Raw genomic sequence first — 18,090 nt, forward strand, 5'->3', positions numbered from 1 at the left:
AACCGGACTCTGATCTTCCTCATATACCCCAGTCTGCCCCATTCAATTAACGACCCCCTCAGCCACCCGCAGTTCAGGCCACAAAGCTAGGGGTCATCGTGGTTTTGTCTCCTCCCTCACCCTGACGTCCACACCATCATTATATTCTTCCACACACATCCTGCATCTGAGCCAGACTCCCTCATTACCAGCACCCTACTCCAGCCCACCATCCCTGCTGCCCCTCTTGTCCCTCCGGTCCATTCTCCACAGCACAACTGAGTGACCTCTTAAATTGTTTTTTTGAGATGGAGTCTCGCACTGTCACCCAGGTTGGAGTGCAGTGACGCAATCTGAGCTCACTGCAACCTCCGCCTCCCGGGTTCAAGCGATTCTTCTGCCTCAGCCTCCCGAATAGCTCAGACTACAAGTGTGCACCACCATGCCCAGCTAATTTTTGTATTTTTAGTAGACATGGGGTTTCACCATATTGGCCAAGCTGGTCACGAACTCCTGACCTTGTGATCAGCCCGCCTTGGCCTCCCAAAGTGCTGGGATTATAGGCATGAGCCACCGCGCCTGGCCCTCTTAAATTCTTAAATAGGTACATCATATCCTGTCGCTCCCCTTCATCAAACCATCCAACAGCTTCCCGTTGCCCTGAGAATAAAACCCAAAACCCTATGTGGGGCCCACAAGGCCCTGGGTGATCCAGCCCCTGCCTGTCCCCAGCCTCATCTCCTCACACTTGATCTGGGTCACACTTGCCAGTTTTCTGGTCCTTCCAATAAAAGCCTGCTTCCACCCAGGGTCTCTGCCTTCACTTCTCGAAGCTCTTCCCGTAGCTGGTTCTCAGGCGTTCTCAGTCTAGCTTCTCTGAATGCCCAGCTGACTCACCCCATCGTCCCTCACTGCCACGTCCTCTGGAGGCCTCATGGCGCTTCTCCCTCTCTGAAGCCATCTTACTCGTGTGTGCACATGTGCATGTGTTCATGTGTGTGTGCGTGTGGGGTGTGTGCGTCTGCACTGATTGTCTCTCTTCACTAGAATCTAAGTCCCATGAGATTAGGGAACCTCGTCTCTCGGTTCCTGCTTTGCCCCATGCCTATGACAGTGCCTGACAGAGTAGGTACTCAATAAATAGCTGCTGAATGCCGAACAAACGAGGCCCCATCTGGGCACCCCTGGGGGAAGGGAGCCAGTGGTCTCCAAGTAGACAGTGTCCAGGGGCCCCCAGGTGGAGGGACCCCAAGTCCAGGGCGGCCCCATCAGGTGACCCAGCTGCTGTGGATGAGGACCCTGGGCACGTCAGAGGGACATGCTGGTGAGGTTGTCCTGGCTCAACAGTCCCTTCCGGCCCACACCAGTCCCATGCCCACTGCCCCCAGCACCCCCACTGCCCCCACAGTACTCGTGCAGCCTGTGCCGCAGTGTGACGAGGGCTGACCCCAGGCAGGCGCCGTTGGGTGCATGGGGCCCGCCAGGCAGCTGGAGCAGCAGTGTGGCCACACCGGCCATGCCATCTTCCGTGGGCTCGAGGGTGATGGGCCCAGCTCGCAGCCCAGCAGTGGTGGCGGGGATGGCTGGTGGGCAACAGCCCCCTCCCATGGGTCCCCAGGGCCCACCGGCCCCTGTCAGCAGCAGGGGTGCCAGAAAGGGCTCAGAGCGGCGGAAGGCGGGTGGTGGGAGCCCAGCCGGCTTCCAGACGGGGGCCGGGGCAGTAGGGTCAGGTGGGAAGCAGACGGTGACCTTGGCGAAGGGGCGGCTGGCCATCTTGGTCATCTCCTGCAAGTGCCGGCGCTGCTCCTGCCGCTGGTCCAGGGCCTGCTTGGCCTTCCAAAGGAGCACACAGAGTGAGAGGAAGAGGAAGAAGCAGGAGAAGAAGACGGAGAAGAAGACAAACAGGTCGATGTGGGCCTGGTCCTGCCGGAAGAAGAGCAGGCCCTGCGAGTCGGCCGAGCCGTTGGCGCCGGGCCCACTTGGGTCTCCCACGCCCAGCAGCAGCAGGTAGAAGCGGCTCGACTTGAGGGCATGGTGCTCGTGTGGGTAGGTGATGACCAGCCGGTCCCGCACGCTGCGGACCACCAGCACTGCTGACGGCTCCGTCACTGTCACGTAGGTAATCAGGCCCCGCGGCCATACCTCCCGTACCCGTGGCTCTGCTGGGGCGCCCGACCCACTGCTGGCCCCTGCTCCTCCTGGATCCCCGGCCCCCCGGGGCCCACCATCTGCAGGGGGTGGTGGAGGTGGTGGGGGTGGGGGTGGCTGGATGTGTACAGTATGGACGCCAGTGTCAGGGGCCACACGGACCACGAAGGTGTCATAGGAGGTGGAGACATAGAGGTCCACGGCCCCGAAGGTCACGTCCAGCGTCAGGCGGATGTCCACATTGGTGAATTTGGGCTGCACGCCAAAGAGGACAGTGCGGCCGGGGCCTAGTGCCCGGCGCTTGGGCTCATGGAAGCAGTTGGTCTGGGACGTGGGGTCCAGGCAGCACTCCTGCTCCACCGAGATGAGGCGGTAGCACTGCTGGCCGCCCAGCGGACTCCCGTGAAACGATTCCCGGCACTTGGCGCACTGCAGGCAGGGTTAGAGGCAGTGGCTATCAGGGCTGAGCGTGGCGCCAGCCTGTCCCCCAAGCAGCAGTGACCAATACTCTATACCCACTGTTAAGTAGCCATTGCCCTGGGCCTTACCCCCACTGCCCCAGTCACTTCCCTGTGACCCCCCTGGACCTTCTCTGCCACAGTGTAGACCTTGCCAGGACCTGACACTCCAGCACTGCTGCCCCTGGTGCCACCCTAATGACCTGAGCACCCTGATACTGAGGCCTCTGGCACTCTGAGGCACAGCAACGAAGAACGCTGCTGCATTCCGGCTCTACCTCCTTGCTAGCTGTGTGGCCTTGGACTAGTGACTTAACCTCACTGAGCCTGAGCACACAGACTTAACCTATGAGCTCTGCACACAGGGAGTAACCACGGCTCGCTCACAGGACCACTGATCATGTGCATGGCACTTGGCGCGGGGTCAGCCAGCCTCGCCTGCCTGCCTGGATGCTTCTATACTGTGCCAGGCGCTCTCCCACCCTGGGGCCTTTGCACTGGCGGACCCTCTGCCTGTATGGTTCTCCTGTCACTTGTCAGCCTGTCAAGCCCCCTTGCCTCCTTCGGGTCTTTGCTCAAGAGCCTCCTTCTCACCTAGGCCTTCCCTGGCCACTGTGTCTACCATTCCCACTCCGCAACAGCCCTAGCCTCCGCTTCCTACTTTACTTTCCTTAGCGCTCATCACTGTCTAACACACGAGCGTCTGACTTGTTTATTCATTTCTGATGCCTCCATGAGAATGCAAACGCCTAAAGACAGAACATTTGCCTGCTTTGTTCCATACTGTGTCCCCAGCAACCCGCACAGTGCCTGCCATATGCTAGGTGCTCAATGACTGTGTGCTGAATGAATGTGTGGCTGGATGGATAACGGCTATGATTCCTGTGGCTTAGTGGAAACCACTCAAGTTCTGAGATCAGTCCAGTGTCACTCCAGGCTCCAAGTCTAACTGACCACCTGATCTGGAGTGAGATTTTTTTTTTTTTTTGAGACAGAGTCTCACTCTGTTGCCCAGGCTGGAGTGCAGTGGCGTGATCTCAGCTCACTGCAACCTCTGCCTCCCGGGTTCAAGCGATTCTCCTGCCTCAGCCTCCTGAGTAGCTGGGATTACAGGTGTCTGCCACCACACCCAACTAATTTTTGTATTTTTAGTAGAGAAGGGGTTTCACCATGTTGGCCCGGCTGGTCTCGAACTTCTGACCTCAAGTGATCTGCCCGCCTCAGCCTCTCAAAGTGCTGGCATGAGCCACTGTGCCCAGCTAGGACATTTAATGTCTCTGAATCTGTCTTCCTCTTAAGTCTGTACCCCACTGAGACCCCAGCACAGTCTTGCAAAACTTTTCATATCTATGCTGTCACCACTGTCTACACGGCACAGCACCCAGCTCTGTGGCAGGTGCTCCTGACATTCTAGTTATTACTGCAATCACTATTAGAACCAAGAGAAAACAGGTGCAGTGGCTCATGCCTGTAATCCCAGTGCTTCGGGAGGCTGAGGCAGGGGTGCCACTTGAGCCCAGGAGTTCGAGACCAGTCTGGGCAACATAGTAAGACCCTCATCTTTAAAAAATTGTTTTTAATTAGCCAGGCATGGTGGTGTGTGCCTATAGTTAGTTACTCAGGAGGCTGAGGCAGGAGGATCACTTGAGCTCAGGAGTTCAAGGCTGCAGTGAACTATGATTGTGCCATTATACCCTAGCCTGGGTGACAGAGTAAGCCCTGTGTCAAAAAAAAAAAAAAAAAAAACAAACCCAAAAGCCCGACCAGGCACGGTGGCTCATGCCTATAATCCCAACACTTTGAGAAGCCAAGGTGAGTGGATTGCTTGAGCTCAGGAGTTCAAGACTAGCCTGGGCAACATGGTTAAAACCCCATCTCTACAAAAAAAAATTAGCCAGGTATGATGGCACATGCTTGTAGTCTCAGCTACTCAAGAGGCTGAGGTGGGAGGATGATGGAAACCAGAGAGGCAGAGGTTGCAATGAGCTGAGATTGCACCACCACACTCTAGCCTGGGTGAAAGAGCCAGACCGTCTCAAAAATAAATACATTAAAAAAAAGAACCGGCTGGGCGTGGTGGCTCACGCCTGTGATCCCAGCACTTTGGAAGGCCAAGGTGGGCAGATCACAAGGTTAAGAGATCAAGACCATCCTGGCCAACATGGTGAAACCCCGTCTCTACTAAAAATACAAAAATTAGCCGGGCGTGGTGGTGCGCGCCTGTAGTCCCAGCTACTCGGGGGGCTGAGGCGGGAGAATCGCTTGAACCTGGGAGGCGGAGGTTGCAGTTAGCTGAGATCACGCCACTGCACTCCAGCCTGGCGACAGGGCGAGACTCCGTCTCAAAAAAAAAAAAAAAAAAGAACCAAGAAAAACTGCTACTTCTAAGCAGCCAACAGACCTGGTAGAAGAGGAGGTCTGATTTAATCTCTGAGACTCCCTGGTAAAAGCCAATAGGCCTTTCCCTTATCAAGAAAGCAGAAACTCTGGGCCGGGTGTGGTGGTTCACGCCTGTAATCCCAGCACTTTGGGGGGCCAAGGCAGATGGATTGCCTGAGCTCAGAAGTTTTGAGACTAGCCTGGGCAACATGGTGAAACCCCATCTCTACTAAAATACAGAAAATTAGCCAGGCATGGTGGCATGTGCCTGTAGTCCCAGCTACTCAGGGAGCTGAGGCAGGATAATCACTTGAACCCAGGAGGTGGAGGCTGCCACGAGCAAAGATCACACCACTGCACTCCAGCCTGGGCGACAGAGCAATACTGTGTCCAAAAAAAATTAAATTAAATTAAAAATTAAAAAAATAAAATGAAAAAGCAGAAATTCTGGCCCAGGATAGAAATGTTAGGGGTCAGTAAGGCTTGTAAAACTGTTGTCATTTGGGATGGGGTTGCAGCTTTGCAGCTATTATGTTTCTATAGATGGGTAAGGGAGACTGAGAGCAAGAGACTTTCTCTTCCCTCTGGGACTGGAGACAGAAGGTGGGTGGGGGGGTGGTGGGAGCTGTCCTCTGAGGAGGGAGCCTGGGACATCATGGAGGCAAGTCTGGAACACAGCAGCCAGCCAGGTGGCCAGTGCAGGCGCTCCAGGAGCCTCTGTGCAGAAGAAAAAGGGAAACGCACTCGAGAGGAATTTGAATCTGGGTATTAAATGATATGAGATCTCTGCTAGCCTCAGTTCATCAGAGGGGGCCTGCTAACTGGGAAGAATCTGCCTGAAAATGAAGCCAATGCAGAGAAAAGCAGAGTCAAGACGCAGAGAGACTTCTGATGGCATTGTATGAGCACCTGGATCCAGCCAGTCCTGAAGGCACATCACAGACCCTCAGTTCTAAGAGTCAATACATTTTCTTTTCTTCTGTTTTTTTTGTGTGTGTGTGTGTGTGTGTGTGTGTGTGTGTTTGTTTGTTTGTTTTTGAGACACAGTCCTGCAGCCTCGACCTCCTGGGTTCAAGCAATCCTCCCACTTCTACCTCCCAAGTAGCTGGGACCACAGATGTGCACCACCATGCCAGGCTAATTTTTAAATATTTTTCAGAGATGGGGTTGCACTATGTGGCCCAGGCTAGTCTTGAACTCCCGGGCTCAAGTGATCCTCCCGCCTCAGCCTCCCAAAGTTCTGGGATTACAGGCATGAGCAACCATGCCCAGCCCATTTTCTTTTTTTGGTTGAGCTACCATGAGATAGATTTTCTGGCATGTGCCACCTTTAGCTGTGACTACCTGTAATGGAGACTGTCTCCCCACCAGTCTGAGAGTCCCCCAGAGGCTCATATCTTGGTCCCCAGCATCACTGCCCAGGGCCTGTAACTGAATGGGGCTCAAGAACAGTCTGTCAAGCTGCACTGGATCCCAAAACCACTGATTCGGATCCCATGTTGTCAGTCCTGCCTGAGCCTGGCTACCTCATCCCAGCCCTGACCTCCATAAGGTGTAGGGCCCTCGGCCCACCGCTAGCTTCTGCAGCCGCACCTGGTACTTGTAGCAGTCTCGACGGTCACTGGGGGAGCTGCCCTGGCATGTGCCCGTCTCTGTGTTATTCTGACAAGGACAGCCCGTCCCATCCTGCTCGTTACATGTGTCCGCGTGGCCATTACACTGGCATCTGGGGAAGAAGTTGAGGGTTACGGAGCCCCCATGGCCTGCAGTGGTCCAGGATGGACACCCCATATGTGAGCTCAACTCTGTGCAACAGGCCAGAAGAGGAAACTAAGGTTCACAGAGGTCAAGCTGTTTGCCCAAGGCCACAAAGCAGTTAAATTGCCATTGGGATTGGAACCCGAGTTGCACAGACTCCAGCACTCACTGAACACTCAGAAAGAAGGAGATGGAAAGGGGAGGTTGTTCCAAGGCCTCTGCCCTCAGCCGCCCCATCTTGTTCTCGATCGGGCCGCTCTGTGGCCTACACTTCAGCACTAGACTTGGAGGTAGGGAGTGGCATCACATTCCAGCTCCTTCCCTACCCCGACCCCAGCCTGGGTGCTCCCTGGGGGTGTCATCCTCTCCTGACTGGGGGTGGAGGACTAAAGAGGGGGTCTGGCTCCAGAGCTACTCCCAGTGAGAAGGGTGGGATCCCCGGCCCCCCATTCCTCTTACTTGGTGCACTTCCCATCCAGGAGGAAGTAGCCCTGCAAGCAGCTGTCGCATTTCTCCCCATAGCTGTTATTCTGGCAGTTCACGCACACAGCCTCATCTTCACTAGGACCCTCTGTCACCCAGTTTTCAATCTGGCCAAGGAAAGACAGTGTGATCACAGAAAGGCATGGACCAGCCACCTCCTCCCTCAGACCCAGGAGTCCAGGCTCCCACCCCCTCCCCCCTCAGACCCAGGAGGCCAGGCTCCCACCCCCTCCCCCTTCAGACCCAGGAGGCCAGGCTCCCATCCCCTCCTCCCTCAGACCCAGGCCAGGCTCCCATCCCTTCCTCCCTCAGATCCAGGAGTCCAGGCCCCAGCTCCTCTTCCCTCAGACCCAGGAGTCCAAGACCCCCGCCTCTACTCTCTCAGACCCAGGAATCTAGGCCTCCAGCCCCTCCTCCCTCAGACCCAGGAGCTCCCCAGCCCCTCCTCCTTCAGACCCAGGCATCTGACCCCTCTCTTTCACCTCCTCTGGGTCCAGTGAGTACTTCTTTGGCTCTCCCTCGGACATTGCTAACTCCTTCCTGGAGATGCAGACGTGGCTATTTCCACGACAAAAGGCATGGCAGGGCCGGCAGGTCCCGCCTCCGACAGCTGAACCCACAAACAGCGGGAGGCACTGCTCACAGTGGCTGCCCTGAGAACCCAGGACAGGATAGTTAGAGAGGCTGGAGAGTCACCAGGGGTAGGAGGGTGTGGGGGGCACAGGGGCAGGTTCTGAGAGCCCACGGGAGGGCAATAGAGGCTCGGGTACCTGGTTTGGACAATCTCAGCCTCCCTGGGATTTAGCCCCCACCTTCCCTTGCACACCTGCAGCCCAAAGTGCTGAGCTCAAAAGCCCTTCTCTCTATTATCTCAAATCCTCCTCCACGTGCCTGTCCTCCTGGCCCAGCACCCACTCCGTCCACTATTCCAGGGCAGACCCTCTGGGATCCAAACCCAGGCAGCATCCCCCAAGTCTCCACACATCTCCCTGGGACAGGGCTCTGGCTTATCTGTCCCTGGCTTATCAGGGCTCAGAATGAGATGCGAGACGCCTGCGCGTGGGATGAAGGCAAGCGAGGGCCTGGGTTCCAGGGTCGGCAGTCTGAGGCCCCGGGCGGCCCACCTTGGTGTGGTTGCGGCAGAGCAGGCAGTGGTCACGCGCCCCGACACCAGCGCATTCACTGTGGCGGTTGCAGCGGCATTCCGTGGAGCAGTTGCGGCCCACAAAGCCAAAGTGGCAGCGGCAGTGGTCGGGCTCCACGCATGAGCCGTTCACACAGCCCTGGGCGCACACAGGGCGGCACAGCCCTGTCATGCTGCAGGGACAAAGTGGGGCTCAGGGCAGGTGGCCACCCTCCTCGTGGCTTCATGGCCTAGCGCCCAACCAACTACCCCACCCTTTTCTCAACTGGTTGCTCATCTCTGCTCTGTCCTGTCAATATCTCCTCTTCAGGATCTAGCCCACCACCCCCTCCAGGTGTAGCCCACAACCCTATCTCCTCTTTTGAGGGTACGCTATTTTCTTTTTTATTTTTTTGTAGAGATGGGGTCTCCCTGTGGACTGGTCTCGAACTCCTGGCATTAAATGATCCACCTGCCTCGGCCTCCCAAAGTGCTGGGATTACAGGCATCAGCCACTGTGCCTGGCCATTGGGGTACCCTATGAAACTCATTCTTCCCTGCTCAGTCTCACCACTCTTGACCTTCAGGAATCAATCCCACTGCCTTCATGCCTCAAGCTTTCTTTTCTTCTGTGCTGCTTGGCTCTAGGCCTCATCCATTACTGCTCCCCACAGACTCTCCCACCCTAGCCTGTCTGGCCCCCGCGCCGCCTGTGGCCTCACTTGTCCATGGTGTAGCCTGTCTTGCAGCTGCACTCATAGCCGTGGGGCTGGTCGTGGCAATTCTGCGTCTCGTTGCAGTCGTGGTGCCCGTTTGCACACTCGTCCTCGGGGGGGCAGGACAGGAAGGCCCAGGAGGCCCCTGGATGCCTACACGTCAGCCCTAGCACCGGGGATATAGCATTTTACCTGGACCTCTGTACCACCTGCCCCAGTTGCCTAGGCCCTCCCTCCTGCCTCCTCTGAGCCCCACCTCTGGGTCTGGCCCAGTATCCCTTTGTTCACTGTATCAGACCCCAGCCAAGGGCCAGCCCCTCTCCCCCCATGCCCAAAGCCCTCTCACCATCACGGGGGCCGCTGAGTCCACCCTCCATGCAGCGGCCACCCCCATCCTGGCCCCCCCAGGCACACCAGCCGCAATGGGGGCGCCGCAGGCACAAGGCGCACTGGGTTGCCTGAGCACAGCCCAGGGAGCAGCTCTCAGGTCCCCGGAGCAGCCGCCCACAGCCTCCGGCCATACATCGCAGGGGCAGGTAGGAAGGGCTCAGACACTGTATGGGGGGGAGGGGATGGGGATGCAGGGAAGAGAGAGATGGGGAAATGAGCTTAAACAAACACATTCTGGGTATCTTCCCAGACCATACCCTCTTTGAGGTCTCACCCCTCCCTGGCCACAGACAGGTAGAGCAAAGTGGACACTAGCTGGGGTCATCACGTTTTCCCTCTCAAGCATTTGTAACTACACACCAAGGCTGGAAGTTGGGCTGGGGAGGATCTTGAAACTGGAAGGTTGCCTGGCCGCAGCGGCTCACACCTGTAATACCAATACTTTGGGAGGCTACAGTGGGAGGATCACTTGAGCCCAAGAGTTCCAGACCAGCCTGGGCAGCACAGTGAGACACCATCTCTACAAAAAATAAAAAATTAGCTGGGCGTGGTGGCACACATCTGTAGACCCAGCTACCTGGGGGGCAGAGGTAGAAGGATTTTTTGAGCCCGGGAGGTTGAGGCTGCAATGAGTCACGACTGCACCACTGCACTCCAGCCTGGACAACAGAGTAAGACTCTGTCTCAAAAAAAGAAAATAAACTGGAAGATCGCGCAGACTTGGGTTGAAGGGATTGTTTAGATAAGCAAATGATGATCAAATAAAGAGGGCACAGACAGGCAGGAAAAGAGCAGGCTGCAGAAACAGACAGAGATGAGAACCACGTGCCCTAAAGACAGATAGAAAGGCAGCTTTCCAGTCTCTGTCTCCAGTTCCTTGTGAGGCCCTGCTGTACTTTCTACCCTGGGTTCCAACAGGTACCATTGTATTGGTGGAGGGAGTTCCCCTCCTCACTAAGGGCACTTCTGTTTCTTCCAGGTAAAGGAACAATGGCAATGATCCCAGAAGGAGACAGAAAAGAGTATCAGGAGTGGGGTTGCAAACCACAGTTTCTTAGAAAAATGTAATCCCAGCACTTCAGGAGACCGAGGCAGGCAGATCACGAGGTCAAGAGACCAAGACCATCCTGGCTAACATGGTGAAACCCCGTCTCTACTAAAAATAGAAAAAATTAGCCAGGCATGGTGACGGGCACCTGTAGTCCCAGCTACGCAGGAGGCTGAGGCAGGAGAATGGCGTGAACCCAGGAGGCGGAGCTTGCAGTGAACGGAGATCGCGCCACTGCACTCCAGCCTGGACGACAGAGCAAGACTCCGTCTCAAAAAAAAAAAAAAAAGAAAAGAAAAGGAAAAGAAAAAATGTGGCTGCTGAGGCAAAAAGGCTTCTCCCACCCCATACTGAGAACCTGAGAGTCCTTGGTTAGGGGCTGGGTAGCAACTCACAAGCCATATTTGTATGTCAGGACCCCAAAAATGTGCACAATGAGATTCAGGCTCTTGGGAACTTACCTCAGTATATAAGGCATTTTATTTATTGCTTGGGCCATAAGTGAAGAATAAAAGGAAAGAGGTTAATTTGGGCTGGCTGCCTGAAAGCACTTAGGAAAAGGCAAAGCAACCATGGAATCCTGAAATAGAAAACCCTGACTGCTGTGGTTGGAGCTCGGAGCCCACTGAGGGGCCTGCAAATCACTGAGACTTGCTGAACTGCCAGAGGCAAATTCTCTGCTGGGCTGGGCTTCCAGATCTAAATTTAGGGCACTTGTTGGCAGATGGTGGGACAATCTGGGAGGGGTAGAGAACCCTGAATCCTCAGTCCTGCACAGCACTTTCTGCTGTGATCTCCCTAGTGACCAAATGCAAAGATGCCCAACATCATACACTGCATTTCCTGAGTTCATGGAAAAGGTATATGAACATAAGTTCTGAGAGCAGGACTCTAGCTCATCTGCTGACATTCCCCCCTGCCTAGCAAAGCACCCAGCAGAAAGAAAGTGCTCAATGATAAATTCGCTGAAGAGAGGGAGGGAGGATGACAGGAAGGAGGCAGACCAGAGAAGGAGTGTCTCCGCTGCCTGCTCCAGACTCACAGGTCAAAGCCATTAAAAAGAACAATGCTGGGCCAGGCGTGGTGGCTCACGCCTGTAATCCCAGCACTTTGGGAGGCCGAGGCAGGTGGATCACAAGGTCAGGAGTTCGAGACCAGCCTGGCCAATATGGTGACACCTGGTCTCTACTAAAAATACAAAAATTAGCCAGGTGTGGTGACGTGCACCTGTAGTCCCAGATACTCGGGAGGCTGAGGCAGGATAATCACTTGAACCTGGCAGGTGGAGTCTGCAGTGAGCCAAGATCATGCCACTGCACTACAGCCTGGGCGACAGGGCGAGACTCCATTTCAAAAAAAGAAAAAAAGAACAATGCCAGATGGTTAGAATCAGGCAGCCCTTGAGCCAAATCATAACAGGTCTCACCTGCACGCCTATTATGTTTGATTTGTGTGGTGGAATCTAAGCCAACACTTCTTCTTTTTTTAGACGGAGACTCACCCTGTCACTCAGGCTGGAGTACAGTGGCGCGATCTCAGCTCACTGCAACCTCTGCCGCCCAGGTTCAAGCGACTCTCCTGCCTCAGCCTCCCGAGTAGCTGGGATTACAGGCACCTGCCACCATGCCTGGCTAATTTTTGTATTTTTAGTAGAGACAGGGTTTCACCATATTGGTCAAGCTGGTCTTGAACGCCTGACCTCACGATCCACCCACCTCAGCCTCCCAAAGTGATGGGATTACAGGTGTGAGCCACTGCACCTGGCCTAACTTTTTTTTTTTTTTTTTAGAGACGGGGTCTCCCTCTGTCACCCAGGCTGGAGTGCAGTGCTGTAATCATGGCTCACTGCAGTCTCAACCTCCCAGGCACAAGTGATCCTCCCACCTCAGCCTCCCAAGTAGCTGGAACTACAGACACGCACCACTATGCCTGGCTAATTTTTTTTTTTTTTGTAGAGATGAGGGTCTTGCTATGTTGCCCAGGCAGGTCTCAAACTCCTGGCCTCAAGCAATCAATCTGTGTCAGCTTCTTGAAGTGTTGGGATTACAGGCGTGAGCCACCCCACCCAGCTAAGCCATCACTTTAAAGCTAGGAGGTTTCATAGAAAGTCTGGCCAAAGTCCCCTCTCACATTCACATACACCATCAACACTGTGCTCGTCTGGCCCCTGGGGACAGGCTGTGCTCTCCGGTTCACTGGCCCCACCTCTTCCCCTTGCCTCCCTCCTGGCCACTCCCCCATCTCCTTAGCACCCCCAGCTCTTTAGGCATGTGAGAACTTGGCAGGCACTGAGAGGCTGGGGGAACAGCGCATGCCCACAGGACTGTGGGTATGCCTTCTGCTCCCTGGAGCTCCCACAAAGATAAATGATGGAAATCTCAATAATACCCAAGGAGAACCCATACTACCAGTAGGACTCCAGGCTTGGAGACGAGAGGCCTCTGCTTACCACAGACCAAAATCACAGGGACTTCTGCCCTTCTGGCCACACTGAGAGCCCCCATGGGGAACTCCCGCAGCCACCCTCTTGGTGTGTCCCGTACAGTGGAGACTGGGAATCCTCCCAGTGGCAGGACTTGGGTCAGCCAGATTGGCCCTCTCACCACTGCTCATTACAGTAACAATGATCATGATCATTAGCCATTTTTTAGTCCTTCCTGAATGGCAGGCATTCCTCTATGCTCTAAGTAAATTCCCCCCATTTAACTGGTACAACCTCCCTAGGGGACAGGATCTAGTGAAATGATTCCCATTTTAGCAAACTCTCCCTGAGGTCTCGGAGAGGGGAAGTCACTCATCCAAAGTCAAATAGCCAGGAAGTGGCCAAGTTGAAGTCAAACCCAGATCCCACTGACTTCACAGCCTGAGCTTTTGATCGCAAGGCAAACTACCTCCAGGTGAGAGCTAATGTACCACTCCCAGGCAGGGCTCCTGGTCTGTGGGATTCTTGGTCCTCCACATCCTGCCCTCCTGGTCTTGAATTTCCACGAAGTGCTGTTGGTTTCTTTTTTTTTTTTTTTTTTTTGAGATGGAGTCTCGCTCTGTCGCCCAGGCTGGAGTGCAGTGGCGCAATGTCGGCTCACTGCAAGCTCCGCCTCCTGGGTTCACGCCATTCTCCTGCCTCAGCCTCTCCGAGTAGCTGGGACTACAGGCGCCCGCCACCACGCCCAGCTAATTTTTTGTATTTTTAGTAGAGATGGGGTTTCACCATGTTAGCCAGGATGGTCTCGATCTCCTGACCTCGTGATCCACCCGCCTCGGCCTCCCAAAGTGCTGGGATTACAAGCGTGAGCCACCACGCCCGGCCGTGCTGTTGGTTTCTTTAGTCCACCTCTCAAAATGGCAAGTGTCCCACATCCCTGCACTGTTGCCTATTAGTGTCTGGGTGGTGGCTGGACTGATCACTTAGTTCATGGGTTGTCGGATGGTGAGTAGTTTTGCCTCGAGTGGGTCTTGCATAATCGAGGTATGAATGAGGAGTGGGCTCTGGCTGAGTGACATTGCTTCCACATGTGGCAGTGGGAGGTGAATGTGTCTTATCTCCCACTGGGGGGCAGTGGGGTGGGGTGCGAATGCCTTTGTCTGCCACCGCGACAGTTTAATCATGTCAGGTGGAAGCATCTTTGGAATGGAGTTTCTGGAAACAAGAGAGCATGTGCCAGGCAGTCCAAGGGGCGGACTGTCACGGGTACACACATGTCTGCCTAGGCCACACCCACCTTCAGGAATCATCTCTCCACCCCACAGCCTAGGAGAGGCCTAGATCTGACCTGCCACGTTTGAACCACGTGCTCCTAGCCCTCCCTGGCCACATCCCATTACACCAAGGCTGGACATGTAGCTCGTGCACTAAGTCAGAGTTTCTCCTCGAGAATGTGAGCTAACTGACAAACACAGAGATGAACGTGGTCTCTGGAATTAGAAGGCATCTAGACTGGGGGTCAAGGCTGCCATCTGCGGCCATGTGTGTTGACTATCAGGCCAAGAGAAACCGGACAATGGAGAAGTGCGGAGAACAGCTGAGATTACGGGTCGTGGCCTGAGAGCGACGGAGCAGAAACACTTCCTGCTCTCAGAGTCCATCAAATACCCACACTTCCTTGAGGGTAGTGTCTGTTTCTTACAACCAAAATTTCCATAAGTAGAGAGAGAAAGAGAGAGGAGGGAAGCAGAAAAGGTTTGGGAGGTTGAAGGGAGAAGTATTAAGAGTCATGGATGTGAACCTATGAATTATATCGACAAATTAAAAACAAAAAATTAAATTAAAAATTTTTTTAAGTCATGGAAAGGATGAGGAGACCATGATACCATGGACAAAAGTTGGAGAGGCAGAGGCCAGGGGCTGGGAAAGCGGCACACACAGAAGCATGGCTGGAGGACACAGCAGGGACCCTCATGAGGCAACGAGGGAGGAAAGAGATGGTGGCACGAGAAAGAAGCAGGACTGAGGCTAGAGCCAGGGAGATGGAAGGAGGCGGGTGGAGGAGATGGTGGAAGAAAGGTCCCTGCCAGGGCAGAGAGGAGGGAGACCGGCCCGGGCCCTTGCCTGGCACGGTCCTGGCCAGGTGCAGTACCTGCTGCAGGCTGCTGCTCCAGACACAGTGCTGCCAGCCCCCATCCGCTCCCTTAGAGTCCAGGCAGGAGGTGCAGTTGGATAGGAGGTGACAAGGGGTGGGGCAGGGCAGTGGGGGTGATGATTCCACCGGCATGGGGGACACATTCAGCAGAGAGTGGCTGAAGCACGTCCAGTCATAGGTGGGCTGCACGGAGAGGATGCGGCGGGTCTCCCCTGGGGGTGGGGCACGGGGATTAGAACCTCAGACCCAGGAGATCACAAGCCCAGCCCCTCCTCCCTCAGACCCAGGAGCTCAGGCCCAGCCCCTCCTCCCTTAAACCCAGGAGTCCAGCCCCAGCCCCTCCTCCCTCAGACCCAAGAGATCAGGTGCCCAGCTCCTCCTCCCTCAGACCCAGGAGCTCAGGCCCCAGCCCCTCCTCCCTCAGACCCAGGAGACCAGGCCCCCATCCCCTCCTCCCTCAGACCCAGGAGTCCAGGCCCCAAGACTCCCCTCTTAGGAACTAGGCCCACTGCTCACCCGTCCTCTTGAACTGCCGCGTCCACATGCACTTGCCCTCCCGCGTGCACTGCTCGCAGTCAGCAGCCCCGCACGCAGCCTCGGAGCAGTTCCCTGCCCAGAAGACCTCTCGCTGGTTGATCCGACAGTCATTCTCAGAGGTGCAGGACCCATTGCGTCCAATGCAAGCACCTTCGGGGCAGTTGGTACACCACTTACAGCGGGGGGCTGATGCCTGGTGAGGGAAGACAGGCTGGATGAGACCCTCAGCACCCCTCCTGAGCCAGCTGAGAACTCGGTGGTTCCTGAGACCCTGGGGTGGGTGGGACAGCTGACCAGAGTGGAGACCAGGACCTCCCTGCCCTACACCTGCTGCTTCTCAACCCTGCCTTCCCCACCACTCACCTCTCCATCTCCAGGTTGCAGGGTCCGAGGATGGCGGGCCAGGCACTCACTGCAGGTCCGGAGACGTCGACATTCCTCTGGGGAGCGAGGCATTGGGGAGCAGGGGGAGCCCCCACAGCCCAGCCTAAAGGGCATGAGGCCTGGCTCACTCACACCCATCCAGACCCCCTCCTTCTGCCTCCCAGACACTGTCCTGCAGGCCCCCAACCCTGCATCCCAAGCTGGACATAGCACAGGCCTCCTGAGCCTGGCTGTCCCCACCCCCATTTGGTAATAGATGGTCCCACATCCACCTGTCACCCAGGCCAGAGACGCTGGACCACACCCAGGTCCTCCTGCCCATGCAGCCACCAAAGCCTTCTGCCTCCTGGATTTCTCTCTGACCGTCCTCTCCTCCTCACCCCTGCAGCCCCTTGCCCAACCTGGTGCCCACCTGCAGCGTTTCGTCACTCTACCCCTCACAACAGCGCCAGGAATCTCACTGCCCAGGCCTGTCCCTGCCCTGTCCTGCTTAGGCCTTCCATGGCTCCCTGTCCTGCACAGTGGGGGTCCACAATCCCTTACCCCAAATCCCAAGAAGTACACACGTTTCAGACTGTTCTGGATTTTAGAAAAGCAGTGGGTGTGCCCACTGTTACACAACACCTCCAGTGAGGTCTGGGGGAAGGAGCACCCCAAAATGAAACCATTAACATTCCTGTAGTAACTGACAACACACCCATCGGGCAAATAAGGTCAACTAATAGCCTCACGTCAGTGAGGGTGACTGGGCAGCGAGGTGAGTCTGTGCTAAGCCTAGGAAAATACTTTCAGTGTCCAGGATGTCTGCATTCCCGGAACCGCAGCTGAGGGGTCTGTGGAGCTGGACAGAGCCAGTGCCTCTGCCAGGCACGGGAAGCCCTTTCTGAGCTGACCCCCTCCAGCTTCCAGTCTCAGCCTCACTTCTGAATCGCTGATGGTCTCAACTCTACCGTTCTTTTAGGGCCCAGTTCAGACCCAGCTCCTCCAGCAAGCATTCTTGCATGAGACCCCAGTCCTAGGCAGGGGTCCCCACTCAGAGCTCCCCCAGCCACCCTGCTTGCAGTGATTCACCCCTTTCCTGAACCAGGCGGTATACTCCTGAGGCCTCCATCCTGGTGTGGCCTAGCACAGGACCCCCATTAGAGGGCTCCACTCCCTACTGCCTATCATGGTCGCCATGGTTACCTGTGGGCCTGATCCCCGGACAAGCAGGCCCCATGGCACCAGGTGCAGGCCCCAGACTGGTTACAAGCTTCAGGTGAGGACAGCAGGCGGCAGGGGTCAGGGGGCAGGGTCAGTGCCAGCAGGCGGCCCAGGGCCACTCCCCCGAAGCCCCCAGAGATATACAGGCGGCTCCCGACTGCTGCCACAGCATGGGCCACAGACTCCTCCATTGGGGGCCCCACAGAGGCCGGGCCTGAGGAAAGATGGCATATTCAGACAGAGAGCAGGAGACTCCAGGAAGAGACCCACACCATGATGCCAGTCAGAGAAGGATGCAGGGAAAGAGGAGAAACACAAGGTCAAAGGACAGCAGAAACAAGGCCAAGTGCGGTGGCTCACGCCTGTGATCCCAACACTTTGGGAGGCTGAGGCAGGAAGACTGCTTGAGCCCAGGAGTTCAAGACCAGCCTGGACAACATAGAAAGACCCCGTCTCTACAAACAATAAAAAATTAGCTGGGCATGGTGGTGCGCACCTGTGGCCCCAGCTACTTGGGAAGCTAAAGTAGGAGGATCACTTGAGCCCAGGAGGTTGTGGCTGCAGTGAGCTGAGATTGCACCACTGCACTCCAGCCTGGGCAACAGAACAAGACCATGTCTCCGATGTGGCGGCTGGACAACTCTCTGAAGGCACTAAATGCCAATGCATTTTTTTTTTTTTTTTTTGAGAAGGAGTCTTGCTCTGTCACTCAGGCTGCAGCCAATGCATTTTTAAGGTGGTTAATTTTATGTTATGTGACTTTCACCTCAATTTTTTTAAATCCTCAAAAAAAACTGAGAAACACAGATATGAAGTAGTCTCTGTCTACTGAATCTGAAAAGACAGATGAAGAGAAAAAGGGAATTAAATCCCAGTACTTTGGGAGGCTGAGGCAGGTGGACTGCTT

The 18,090-nt window shown here is 55.5% G+C and overlaps 2 protein-coding genes across 3 annotated transcripts in view; both read right to left on the reverse strand.

Annotated features, from left to right (window-relative positions):
* The window catches only part of LOC116480610 (carcinoembryonic antigen-related cell adhesion molecule 1-like), a 1,172,951-nt gene that overhangs the window by 591,790 nt on the left and 563,071 nt on the right, over positions 1-18,090 (reverse strand).
* MEGF8 (multiple EGF like domains 8) overlaps positions 275-18,090 on the reverse strand; it is a 51,734-nt gene continuing 33,918 nt past the window's right edge. The window contains exons 31-41 of one of the 2 annotated variants that reach the window (XM_032172735.2): positions 17,166-17,397; positions 15,960-16,083; positions 15,576-15,789; positions 15,057-15,271; positions 9,391-9,598; positions 9,051-9,210; positions 8,330-8,522; positions 7,688-7,858; positions 7,182-7,312; positions 6,558-6,690; positions 275-2,556 (exon numbers count right to left, since the gene is read on the reverse strand). In XM_032172735.2, coding sequence (XP_032028626.1) covers positions 1,288-2,556; positions 6,558-6,690; positions 7,182-7,312; positions 7,688-7,858; positions 8,330-8,522; positions 9,051-9,210; positions 9,391-9,598; positions 15,057-15,271; positions 15,576-15,789; positions 15,960-16,083; positions 17,166-17,397 — 3,050 coding nt within the window. In that variant the 3' untranslated portion in view covers positions 275-1,287. The remainder of the gene's footprint in view (positions 2,557-6,557; positions 6,691-7,181; positions 7,313-7,687; positions 7,859-8,329; positions 8,523-9,050; positions 9,211-9,390; positions 9,599-15,056; positions 15,272-15,575; positions 15,790-15,959; positions 16,084-17,165; positions 17,398-18,090) is intronic. The other variant, XM_032172736.2, reaches the window with a different exon arrangement.

The sequence above is a fragment of the Hylobates moloch genome, unplaced genomic scaffold (assembly GCF_009828535.3).
Source record: "Hylobates moloch isolate HMO894 unplaced genomic scaffold, HMol_V3 SCAFFOLD_13, whole genome shotgun sequence".
Classification (NCBI taxonomy): domain Eukaryota; kingdom Metazoa; phylum Chordata; class Mammalia; order Primates; family Hylobatidae; genus Hylobates; species Hylobates moloch.